This window comes from Ascaphus truei, chromosome 1 (assembly GCF_040206685.1).
Source record: "Ascaphus truei isolate aAscTru1 chromosome 1, aAscTru1.hap1, whole genome shotgun sequence".
Lineage (NCBI taxonomy): Eukaryota > Metazoa > Chordata > Amphibia > Anura > Ascaphidae > Ascaphus > Ascaphus truei.
Genome location: NC_134483.1, coordinates 383,026,594 through 383,040,568, shown reverse-complemented (window position 1 = coordinate 383,040,568; position 13,975 = coordinate 383,026,594). Strand labels below are relative to the sequence as shown.

Here is a 13,975-nt window from a genome sequence, read left to right as displayed (position 1 = left end):
CCTCCACCTACAAGGGCACTGCCAGAGGCAGGGATTCACCCCTTGCAGGAACAATAGTAGAATAACAGGTCCAGAATTCCAGGAACATTGCAACTGGGGTTTATTAGAGCCTTCGTAGAATCAGCACAGCACCATAGTACATACAGATAGTGTCCTTTTGTCTCACCTCACCCACCCACTCACTTGGGCCGATGCACAGTTCCTCAGAGCCAGGCCAGGGGTAATCAATCCTCCCCCTCTTCCTAGGGCAAAGAGCTTTGGCAGGAACCAAATGCCAGAGGTTACTATATCCCAACTCTCCTCTGAGTAGCAGCTATTTTGGACTTCAATCTGAAATATCCCAGCCCAGGGGTATTATCCCGTCTCTGGGCAGGACAGGACTCACCAGGAGTCAGGCACCTGGACTCAGGAGCTCCCTGGAACCTAATGATAAAGGAGAGGGCCCCAATATGTATAACTAGGAGGTGTGAAACGTTCGACCCCCAGTCTCTGGGCAAAACTGGATGTTGCTAACCAGTCACCCCCCTCATTGGTCACATGCCTTGCTAAAACTTTCCTAACAGTGACTCATGCCTCACCAGACTAATATGTGCCTGAACTTGTAACATTGTAACTGTTGCATGAGACTACTCACATGCAGGGCCATGTGCAAGCTGGTAAACCATAACACTGCCTAACAGGGGCCTAAATCTAGCACTGCCTGCTGTTACCAGGACTTATGTGCCAGGCTAGAGAAAATAGCAGGGGGGCTAAACTCTCCCCCTGGTGAAAATTCTCACCATCAACATTAACGAATGTCACGAGCATTTGTGTGGACTATATATTGTACAATTTAGGATCCATTCATCCGAATGACCCTTGCTATTAAAGGTAACCTACTAATAAGGAAACCATAGTAATAACATACTTCAAATGTCACAAGCATTTGACTCTAATATATATATACAGATTTTATTTTACTAAATAATGAATGTACATCATCATTACTCCCAATGATACCTTAAAACATAAATCACAATACAGCAAATGACACAAGCATTTGCAAAAATATACATAGTGATTTCAGGTAGTGCAGCTGTAAACTTTTTACCATGCAGCTACTTCACACAGCTAAATCTGCTGACACATAAGCAATAGTAACATACATTACTACTTATTCGGTAATATTGAGCAGTATTTAGCTTTTTAACTAACTGTCCCACAGTAACACTCCTTCTTAGCAACAGGAGCATCTGAAACAGCCCATACTACAGTTAAGGTACAATAGAAAAGACAATCATTAATGATCTCTAATTTTTGTCTCTCTATGGTGAGTTTTCCTGGTTCCCACCTTTTGATATCAGGGACAATTTTACTGATCACAGATAATTATGTCACCTCTCTACAAAGAGCACTTTGCAACTCCACATATACAGTGTCTTCCAGCATTAAATTTTCTGGCAACTGCAGGAAATCAAACCCCTGAAACATATCTGCAGTAGAACTCTGTCAGCTCTGCTAGATTTAGCTACTGTAGGTTATGAGCATAGGCCTGCCCTGGCAGCACCCAGCACAGTTGCTCCTCATCTATACAATTACCCTTATGCATTTCTTCCTCCAGTCCTGGGAAAGAATCATTGTTTCCTTTAAAATCTTTAACCCTGTTGCACAGTACCTCAGCCTCTGGCTCTAATGCAACCTCGCCTATTTGCTTCATCCCAGTTTTAAGCACAACATTAATAGGTACATCCTTATCAATGCATTTTGTAATTACTGATTCTATGGGTAACGATGGCAGTAGGGGATTTAATTGTTCACACATCCAACCTAACACAGGGGATGCAGTTTTGGGCACAATCACTTCTGCAGGCTTACAGTCATTGTGGCTGTCTAACGCAACACTGCTGTGATTCCCCGCGTAGCAACGCTATCTTCCCCACACTCCTTGTACCTCTGCCACCTGATGGCTGTCACGTGGTCAGGTGTAAATTTACCTTTCTCCCACCAATGTTCTACTCTAGCGCCCTGCCTTACAATAAACCTAGTTCGGTTGAAAAAGTGGAACATAAACCTGAAACTGGGGATCCTAACAGTTAAATGCTATCCCTGTCTCACTAGCCTCAGGCATAGAATTAGCAGACATTTTTAAGCATTCATTTCTGAGACACATTGGGAGACACATTTGTTTCATCTGGCCCATATCCCTTCAGACTGTCCTGATTTTCCATGGGTGCGGCTACCTCCAGCACCAGAGTAACCAAAGAGTCCCGGCACCCAGTCCCAGCAGCAGTAGCAAAAGGTAACTGTCCCGCTCTCATACTCACTTGCGATAGGTCCCATCTGACCGCCGACACCAGCGCAACTTCAAAAAGCCCCAGGTGCGCGGGCCTCTTCAACAGCTTTGACCAGGGGCAAAACAGAAAGGGGAGCATCCACTTTCCTCACCACCAAACATTAGTTGATCTCTGGAACAGAAATAGTAGAAGCACCGTCCGGTAACTCTGCAGCTGTTGCTCCTGCTTCACTCCTCCGAATCCAGCACAGCAACCACCTCTTTACTGGAAGAATCAGGAATGGCAGGTTCCTTGTCCTCTGGCCAGTTCCATAGGGGTGCCATCTTCACAGTCTCTCGTTTTATCACAGCTCCAAAAGGTAATGGCACTTTCACAGCACAATTTTTTCACACTGGCCACTCAACGTACTGCTTGTAACAATTAAAGTCAATTCAAATAACCCAATTTACTGCAGCTCCAAATGTCAAATGGGGTTTGCAAAACTTAATGTACATTTCCAATAGTCCAATTCAATGGCAGTTACTATAACAGCACCCCAAGTACAAATCTCAGCAATTATAGTTGTATTCCAAGCATCCCAAGTCTGGATCTCAGCAGAGCCTCCAAATGTAACACCCCTATCCACCATGGGAGATTTCCTGGTAGATAGGTGTTAGTGGTGCTGTGGTCTGCTGACGAAGCCGTCATTCAGAACGGTGAAACGCGTTGAGCGTGACTCATAGAACAGATCCAGAGGGAGAGGCATCATTGGAATACCCCTTGACTTCAGTTCCGGTGGGGCAGAAGACCGGAAGTGAGGCATCGGCTCTAGCGTGGATGCGAAAGAGACTCACAGCGGTGTCGGTGAAGTTGAACTCTGAGGTCGCGACTCGGTGCATCACCCCATCTGTACTATACTTACCCTGCTGTGTTATTTCTTCAACATTGTAAGCCTCCATTTTTACTTTATGGTAAAAATGTATCTTGTTACCATCTACACTATGGTGTTTGTTTCTCTCTTTTGAGATCTGATGTCCTCCTACTGCACCGGCCTGGAACCATCTTTGCCACGGTTGGATTCTCTGCTCTTTATTATATACTTCATTGTGAGTTTGCAATCGGAAGCTTCCTATTTTTCACTTTATTGTACATACAATATTGCACTATGTAATTTTTTCTTTTTTTTTCATAAGGTTCATCATCGCTACCCTGGTTTTTTCAGCGAATTCTCTCATCGGACCGTGAAACAGTCCTTTCAAAGAGTTTGAGTCATATTTCTAGCCTTGTTTTCACTTTATTATATATTTATTGCACTCATTTGATTGCACTTATTTTCACTTTATTGTGTCGTGTTAGTCACTGAATACACACACTTGATTCACTATTTATTATATATATATATATATATATATATATATATATATATATTGTGACAGGGTCATTGACTCAGTATATGTTAGTAGGAGATGGCAGTATGCATGCTTTCCAGTAGACGAGGGGTTAACCCAGCTTGTTAAGCAGTCCACAGGTGATTCAAATTCAGCTAGTTCACCTGCTTTAAAACAGGAAGAGGAAATGCCTCTGGGGCAGCAGTCTCTCTCTCTGAGGTGCAGAGAGAAGACAGAGGAGTGTTGACAGACAGACACAAGCTGCTCAGATTGATCCTGTCCCAAGGGGGGGAGAATAAAGCTCCCAGGTAAGGAGCCAACTGCTATTGCTGAACCTTGTTGGGCTGGACTAGGTTAGCTAGCCAGCCAGGTAGTTAGCCTGCACTTTTGTTTAGTCAGTGCCCCGACCGGGGTTAGGCTTTTGTTTACGTTTCAATTTAAAGGGACAGTGTACCCATTGTTTTAGTTACCCTTTTTGGACAAATAAATCCACCAGCACTATTTCACCAGAAAAGTCGTGTTGTCTCCTCACTTACCACGACCATCCTGCCACAATAATATATATATATATATATATATATATATATATATATATATATATTGATTTTGCACTTAGCACTGTAGAGAGCATAGAGAGCACCATCTAGTGTTGATTTTTCATAAGGCTCACTAGAACCTAATGATAAAGGGGAGGGTCCCCAACATATATACCCAGGGGGTGTGAACCTTTCCACCCCTGGTCTCTGGACAAAACTGGATGTTGCTAACCAGTCACCCCACTGGTCACATACCTTACTAGAACTTTCCTAATGGTGACTCATACCTCAACAAATTAGCCTGAAGTTGCAACATTGTAACTGGTGCATGAGACTACTCAAATGCAGGGCAATGTGCAAGCTGGCTAACCCTAACACTGCCAGCAGATGCCCTAACTTGTATACCTAACAGGTGCCTAAATCTAGCACTACCTACTATTACCAAAACGTACAGTATGTGCCAGGCTAGGGAAAATAGCAGGGGGGCTACATATATATTTGGGAGAGGAGGTGGTTGTTTTTTTTCTTAATATGTATTTGGGGGAGGGCATTTTTTTTAATACAGTACCCGTATGGGGGGTGTATATATATATATTTATATATATATATAAAAAGATGAATAGCCAGGACTCCAATGAAGCACAATAGGGTAGGTGCATGTCCCATAATAAGTAGATAAACATACAATACCGTTCGCACGGGAATCAGCCGACAGCATTCAGTTTAAGATTTGTAGAATATATATTGTAGAAAAGACACAAATCACCAACGTTTCGGACCCACAAACGGGACCTTCCTCAGGGTAGTGCAGTGATGGAATGAAATGCCCAAACTGATATACCCCCACCCCAGATGCATAAGTGTTGATTAGCACAAAACACAATTACAATAACCACCAAATTGAAAAAAACATTACCTGTCAGCCTTGTCTCATTAAAGGTACTAATCAACAATGATACCAATTGGAATATGTCCTGTCACCATCGAGGTGCATAAGTGCTGAATAGCACAAAACAGAATAACAATAATCACCAAATTAAAGACCTAATAACTGTCAGCCTTGTCTCATTAAAGGTACAAAGAAAGTACACCCTCTTGAATTCTATGGTTTTGCATATCAGGACATAATAACAATCATCTGTTCCTTAGCAGGTCTTAAAATTAGGTAAATACAACCTCAGATGAACAACAACACATGACATATTACACCGTGCCATGATTTAACAAAAATAAAGCCAAAATGGAGAAGCTATGTGTGAAAAACTAAGTACACCCTTACTGCTTCCATAGGAATTAAGATGCTAAGTAGCAGACAGAGGCTGCTAATCAAATGCTCTTGATTAATTGATCATCAGCAAGTGTGCCCACCTCTATAAAAGCCGAAGTTATAGCGGTTTGCTGATCTGGAGCATTCAGGTGTGTGTTAACACAATGCCAAGGAGGAAAGACATCAGCAATGATCTTAGAGAAGCAATTATTGCTGCCCATCAATCTGGGAAGGGTTATAAGGCCATTTCCAAACAATTTAAAGTCCAACATTCTACAGTGAGAAAGATTATTCAAAAGTGGAAAACATTCAAGACAGTTGCCAATCTTCCCAGAAGTGGACGTCCCAGCAAATTCACCCCAAGGCCAGACCGTGCATTACATACATGAGGCTATAACTGGATACGGTCTTCGAACCGTGCCTCAGGGCGTTTCCGATAGCACACTTTGTGCTTGCCCTTTACAGAGCCTACACACTATTCAGCTACGCATCCCACTACTACATGCATATGGTGGTTGAGTTTCCATTTTTATGATGATCATCTTTGTTGCGTTGTTATTGTTTTCACCATGTTTTGTTTATTTGTTGTACACACCGCTTAAGTGGACTAGGGACATCATCCAGATATATACCATCTGTCCATTCGGTGTAAGATAATCACCCTTCCAGACTTAGCTTCAATGACCTATACCATTTTAGGTTCATTGAATTATTGATAAAAGGATTTCCATACAGCTTATGGGCCGTCGATTCTGGTATTATAGTAATGGGGATTGTCTGAGCGACACAGTTCCACATTAAGGTGTTGTCATACTTATATCTCCTCTCAAGTGAGGACGACTTTGTTTGGTTTGCCTACTAGGGGCTGGCCCTGGATTATATACACCATGCCCCTCTATACAATCCTATTTTAAACCTTCTCTTGTGATTAAAAGGTTTTTAAATACACTCATTATCATCAATCACTGGCCAATCCGAGTGCATTCAAGGAGGATCTTTTTCTCTTTTTTTCAGTTATATATATTTTTCCTCTCTTGCACCGGCATTTTGCCTGACATACTACTTATCACTCACTTACCTGCTGATGCGGGAGCATCCCCTACCCCTCCCTTTTTTTTTTTCCCCCTTCCCATCCTTGGATTATCCAGACCGTGCAATGCTCAGTCAAATTGCAAAAAAAAAACCAAGAGTTACATCTCAGACTCTACAGCCCTCAGTTAGCATGTTAAATGTTAAAGTCCATGACAGTACAATTAGAAAAAGACTGAACAAGTATGGTTTGTTTGGAAGGGTTGCCAGAAGAAAGGCTCTTCTCTCTAAAAAGAACATGGCAGCATGGCTTAGGTTTGCAAAGTAGCATCTGAACAAACCACAAGACTTCTGGAACAATGTCCTTTGGACAGACGAGACCAAAGTGGAGATGTTTGGCCATAATGCACAGTGCCACGTTTGGCAAAAACCAAACACAGCATATCAGCACAAACACCTCATACCAACTGTCAAGCACGGTGGTGAGGGGTGAGGATTTGGGCTTGTTTTGCAGCTACAGGACCTGGGAACTTTGCCGTCATTGAGTCGACCATGAACTCCTCTGTATACCAAAGTATTCTAGAGTCAAATGTGAGGCCATCTGTCAGAGAGCTAAAGCTTGGCCGAAATTGGGTCATGCAACAGGACAATGATCCCAAGCACACCAGCAAATCTACAACAGAATGGCTGAAAAAGAAAAGAATCAAGGTGTTGCAATGGCCCAGTCAAAGTCCAGACCTCAACCCGATTGAAATGCTGTGGCTGGACCTTAAGAGAGCTGGGCATAAACAAATGCCCACAAACCTCAAGAAACTAAAGCAACATTGTAAAGAAGAGCCGGCTAAAATTCCTCCACAACGATGTGAGAGACTGATAAAGTCATACAGAAAACGATTACTTCAAGTTATTGCTGCTAAAGGTGGTTCTACAAGCTATTGAATCATAAGGTATACTTAGTTTTTTACACATGGCTTCTCCATTTTGGCTTTATTTTTGTTAAATAAATAATGACACGGTGTAATATGTCATGTGTTGTTGTTCATCTGAGGTTGTATTTACCTAATTTTAAGACCTGCTAAGGAACAGATATTGTTACTATGTCCTGATATGTAAAACCATAGAATTCAGAGAGGGTGTTTCACACCTATATCTATATGTAAAGGTATATATACACACCTATATCCTCAGGTGGTTTTTAAAGCTACAGTAGGCATATCACTTATTTTTAGCTCTCAAATATAAATATCACTGAGGTTGTTCAAGCAAATTAATAATAAGTAGAATCTAGAGTCATCACATTTAAAAGCTTAATTAAAAAAAACCCTTCAAACTCCATTCAACAGTGCAACATTTTAAATCATAATTAAATAAAACAATCATCTTATTGATAAATTCTTGAGAACAAACCTCTGATAAATCCACCAATCTATTCAAAATGATATCAAAATTACATTTACCACAAATTACTAGAGAAAACAGGATCCAATATAGCATGTGAAGAGCCAATAAAACGGCATTGCTTAATTATGGAACTGTGCCTATGTAAAAAGAACAGTTGCAGGCTTTATTTAAGTGCTGCAAGATGAATGTGCTTCAGCAACAGCACAAAAATGATACATGCACAATCGATCAATCTCCAGCTTTTCTTCTTATGGGCAAAAAGCCTGCCAAATGTATCAAATTTAATGTGCCAGATTAATCAATAAAAAATAAGACTTTCCAAAATCTTTCTCAGTAGCATCATTAATTAAAACTCAGTTTGGAAAAATAATGGTTATAGATCTGGATTGAAAACAGGCAAGCTTGTCTGTTTTGTTAAAGTAAAATTAATTTGTGTTCATGAAAATATGAATTATTTATAGCAATGAAATGAACACAGTCTGGATATTCAAAATACACGGGTGAATTTTCAATACAAACTGAATCCGGTTTATCATTATTTGCCTGAAACAGAAGCAATCAACTACAAACATTGGAAACTGTGAACCAGAACACTTGTATAATGCCTTCAATGCTTGTAATTAAAAGATAAGAATGGGAGTCATTCTTGATTTAAATAACATGAAAGTATTTATTGATTGACATTCTGCTATGAACGTTAATACATGTACTAGTTATAAGAAATGATTATGCTAGACTTGTACAGTACCATGCAGTACATTGCTACAATGCCAATTGTTAATGGTTTGAGTAGTTTACGGTCATTCATTCCACCGATTTCTTCATCGGAAAGGAAAGATGGAAGCTATATGCCTTCTAAATCACCCAAATCTCCTGAGAAAGGGAACATTTACAGTAATTGCAAATAGTTGTTGAACTGGAGGGTCCCCAGATAAGACTAATGTATTTACAGGGGTAAAAAAAAAAAAGTTTGTGAACCCCAATGATCATTACAAAAATTCCATAGTTGTTCCATGATAACCTACTTGATCCATAACTGGTCTTTTCTTAAATATACAGTATGGTTTATATTCACCAATTCCATGTATTAATTAGACAAACAATGAGTAATTAAGAGTCAGGGTTTATGCAAAAATAAGGGAAACCCTGGTTTTATCAGGTAAATTAAAGGGGATAATTAGTGTAACCCCCTCCTAAATGGTTACTAACACGCCTATTGTATGCCGGGCCCCACCCTGTGTTGTTATAGGGATAGGCATTATGTTCCTGTTATAAATCTGTCTGATTCCTGATTGTGTGACTAACATAATGGCTACTTCAGTCATTGTAAGGCTACGACCCCGGTGTCAGCGCTACACGCATGCCTGCCAGGCTGGCGGCGCGTCCAGCTCTGTTCCCCGGTCTGTTCAGAGCTGGTTGGGAAAAGACGGGGGACGTGACGGGGGTGCGCCATGATGTCACCCACCAGATTCGCCCTCATTGGCTTAACCGCCGGGCGGCATGGCCAGCGCTCCGTCGCAAGTCCCGAACACTTTTCCTATCTTCAGAAAAATCTGGCCGCGCAGCGTGGCGGCCAAGGTAGGTAGCGGGCTCGGCCCCATTCAGGGGCGGTTCTTGTCCCTGCAGTGCATGCCATAGCGCACGCTGCAGCAGGCAGCGGGGACCTAGCCTAACTCAGCAGCTACCATGTATTCTTACATTACCAAGGTAACATGATCTATTTTTACAGTTTACATTTCAAACTGCTGGGGATATAGGCAACAAATGATCACAAACAGGAAACTGTTGCAGAGATCTTGCACTGATGTGGAGGTGCACTAAACTCTGCTACAGAAAACAAAGCATCCTTTAAAACTCATTAAAAATGGCAGAGTTGAATAATAAAAATTAGAAAAAAAATACAGTAAGTATTATCTAACACTACAGAACAGACTTATTTTATTTAAAAAAAAAAAAACATATCAGATTTTGTATGTTTTGCTGCTTTAATGGACAAAATCTGATGTTCCCTAGAAATAATTACCTTAAATTGACAAGCTGAAAAATACTGCCAAAGGCAATCATTTTTTTAAATATTTTTTTACAATGTAGCTAACATCCTATGAGGTTATGGAGTCAGCCAACATTACAATAAAATAGACTGTTTAAAAAAAAAAAGTGAAAGCAGTCGTTAATAACTAATACAGATTGTGTGTTGTAGAGACTGAATACAATATCTCAAATTCAAGGACGTACTGTATTAACAATATACTTCCACTTACATACCAAATGTCCTCAAGTTAACCTTTTTTTTTAGCTCTGCGTATAATCTCGTGACTAGTGTCATTCTAACCACAGTTCTTCAACTGTGAGCTAACTGAAGCATTGTCCTTTTGACATATCCTAGGAGTATGTGTCAATAATGTATTTTATTGCCTGTGCTAAAACACTGCAAAAATAAGAAATAATTATCAATTATTTGTTCTTATTTTTTTACATTCATTTGTAGTGTTACCAGCATAGTTAACAAGATGCTTACCGGACGGAGCCCCTGATGTTCAATCATTATAAAACTTTTCGGAAAATTAGCTTTCAATGTTGTACCACTATCGCAAAACACAACGGTAGGTACTGTGAGTACTGTGACGGTGATGTTATTACCTCTTTATAGCTTCATGCTAGCACAATATCTTACCTGCCAGAGATGATATGTTGATTATAACTCCTCCTTGACCCCCATTATTTTTGTTCATATGTTCTAAACCAATATAAGTTCCTCTTATAACAGAATTCTGAAATAGAAAATAAAATACTAATCATGATCTTTGCTTTTTCTCAGTCATAGATTGCAACAGTTAAAAAAATGTGTTTGTGGCCCATTTTTAGTGAGTTTAATGAATAAGAAGTGGGACGGTCAATGCAAAGTGAAATCAATTAAAATTGTTAGTTACAACAGTATTTCTTAAAATCAATGTAAACAAATAGGGAATTAGGAAACAATTAAAGGACTGTACATTTTTACCTTTTTATACCCATGTCCTTCAAGACATCAAGAAATCTTGTCCTCAAATGATATGTTATCATATGAGACTCAGGGGCTTATTATATATATGTCACCGGAGACCAGGTTTATCAACACCTTTTTACACCGGGATCATATGATTGAACAAAACAAGGAGGTAAATTAAATTGTAATTTAGTTCAGGAAAAGACATACACACAATGTAACACAATTTACACGGTTAACACACTTACTGGGAACGGGGCTAATGAATAAACTTGTCCTTTAAACGAAATTCACAAAAATGACCTCTGTAGGAGCCCTTTCCAATGACCGGGAGGTACTTACAAAATCCTGAAACTGATTTCGGCATGCAATGACATACATTCTCAAAAAGGCGGACTTAGAAAAAATCATTGACGCCGGCTCACGTCTATTCAGTACAGAGCATCTATGAATTTGCCGCTGTTGGTTTGGAGCTTGGAATCTGCTCTCCTGATTGGCTGAAAAGTTCCTTATGGGTTTCAGTGTCCCATTCACAAACCTCTACAGCCTATCAGAGAGTGGAAATTCTCCGGCCAGCCAATCACCGATTTGCTGGTATTGTAAAGCCAGGTGGGCACCTTTTCTCATTCTGCAAAGGGACATGCATCAACCTGGCACTTCTACCTCTTTGCATACCGAGCCCACCCGCTGTCCAGGCTCCACAGAGTATGGGCTCTGGCAAATGGTGGCTGGATAGCTCTGTGAGCCCAGGATGCGGGTACTCAAGCAGAACTGCAGTACCCCTCCTGTTCTAACACTTTGGCATCCCTGAAGCTTTCAAGTCCGGACTCCAAACAGACTCATAGGCACCAAGCTTGCTAGCCATCTGGTCTCTCGGAATCCATGACTTGGAAATCCCACAGTTCATTTACAGGTTATCAGTACATATTAACTGAGTGGGTGCACTTCATAGACAAAGTGCACAAAAGGATCCCTATGATAGGTGCACTGCAGACCTTTCTAATAAAATAACAAGGTCAGACAATGACTAAATGTATTACAGTTAAAATAAATTTTATTACAATCCTAACACTAAAAATAGATATAAATCCCTTGAGACAGGAAAAATACCTATATATCAGTACCCTCAGTGTTTAAATCCACATATACTTAATGGTAAATATCATTGATTATCACAGGGCAGTAACTGCAAGTGTATATATCATAAGTAGGTAATGATAATCACTTGTGCTAGATACTGAATCCTCTATCTGGATGTATGTATATATCCATAGGTGGTATTACCACCAAAGGAAATGACCATATAAGGATGAATCCTGTATGTGGCCAAGTGATCACGTATAGGAGTAGATAGTTATAAACTCAAACTATAATGTAGTCACATGAAGTGAAATGGCTCTGTGATATATATAATAGTGTAGAGAATGTCCCCTGTGAATCATAAATTCGTATGAAGAGTAGAAAGTCATAAGTGATACTTCTTACAGTGAATATAATGGACTGCGCATGCGCACATGTTCCACAAGCAGCGGATTATTGAGCTAATTAATGACCCCCTTATTTTTGCTGTTATTAGAAGGGAAACCGTACACCCACTGCCAGATATCTCACTCGTAGATGTAATAAACTGTGAGTAGATAATGTTATCTGTGGGGTTATAACTAGTAATGTAAAATATATCCACTGCTAGCCAAATAGATCGTGCATCAAGTAGGAGTCATAAACTAATGCTTCCTACTATACATGTAGCGTATATTCGACTGAGCATGCGCATAGTGTGCCGTCTTCAATGGCCTGTGTAGCTGCTTGTTAACTCCCGTATGCTGTTTTCTAAAGGGGAGACAGGCAGCTCACTGACGGATTTAGTTCTCTGTTAGGTGAGTATAGATCTAGTAAGAGTTAATCATTTTGTCGTCCAGGTGGTTATATATTGTGTATACATACACATGTACTTAGGAATACCACGTGATAATTGCGAATTGTTTTTAGGTTACATCATGTTTTATTCTTAAGTTTTAACTAAACCTTTATAACCTTTTGCAGCAAAACCCAAATGGATATGTTGCATATATTTATGAAACCTGTTAACGTTTGGACAAGGTCATAATAATTCCTGTACATGTATACAGTATAGGCTTATAGCGTATTTCAAAGGACAACACCGATGCACTATATATACTGGTATATACCAGCATTGGGAGTGAAGATTAACCCATACAAGAACAGCTGTTAGTATTCAGCCATTAATACTGTGTTACATAGTTTCCGTGACACGCAGTATAACTCCGTAAAGTTTAGATATAATATGAAGTAGTCCAAAATAATAAATAAATAAATATTCATGGATATAAACAGAAAGGTGAACTGGTACAGCATTAAAAAGCCTTGTCGAGTCTCTAGCCCCTAACTCCGGAACCCCGATACATACAGTAGACACATTCAGTGAAAACTTTCTCCAGCAAACCCACCCTGAACCTTACAGCCTACAAATCTCCAGGTCCCAGCACCCCAAGAAAGGCAATACACACAAAAATCTTTAATGTCGCAAAATCTGCACACAGTCACAGTAATGCATTTCTTACAACTGGGTCCAAGAGCTGATACTCTGACCTCAACACACGGATCAGTGGTAACCAAGTGGGCTTAATCTTTACCAGTGAGCCTGGTAAACCCCTTCACCGTCACTATATATATATATATACTGTGACATAGTCCAAAGATGTTAGGCAGCTTTCTGCCCAATTTTAGGTCAGAAAGTGCAGGAATAGTTAAAAATGATCCGTTCCACAGCTTCCCATTAACTCAGGCAGCTGGATGGAAAATCCAGACCACAGATTACAATGGCTCTAGTTCTCCCTCACCTGCTCTTCTAATCACATGCACAGGTATTTAGAGCAGAGAGGTTTTGCATTTCACTCTCTCTCCTTAGAGCCTGGAGGCTGGGGGTATCGCTGCTCCCCGGAATCCAGTTCGGGGTGGACGGCCCCTCCAAGTATCACAGTACCAGAGGATTTGCCTGGACACTTGGGACCGTGTTCCCACCACGAACAGATAAGACAAAACAAAACAAATGTTTATTGCTGTTGCTAAAAGACTGTGCTGTATCTAGTGACCCT

At 40.3% G+C, this 13,975-nt stretch overlaps 1 protein-coding gene across 2 annotated transcripts in view; it reads right to left on the bottom strand.

The window, feature by feature from the left end:
- HPGD (15-hydroxyprostaglandin dehydrogenase) overlaps positions 1-13,975 on the bottom strand; it is a 90,673-nt gene that overhangs the window by 41,601 nt on the left and 35,097 nt on the right. For both annotated transcript variants that reach the window (XM_075611175.1, XM_075611166.1), the window contains exon 4: positions 10,548-10,644. In XM_075611175.1, coding sequence (XP_075467290.1) covers positions 10,548-10,644 — 97 coding nt within the window. The remainder of the gene's footprint in view (positions 1-10,547; positions 10,645-13,975) is intronic.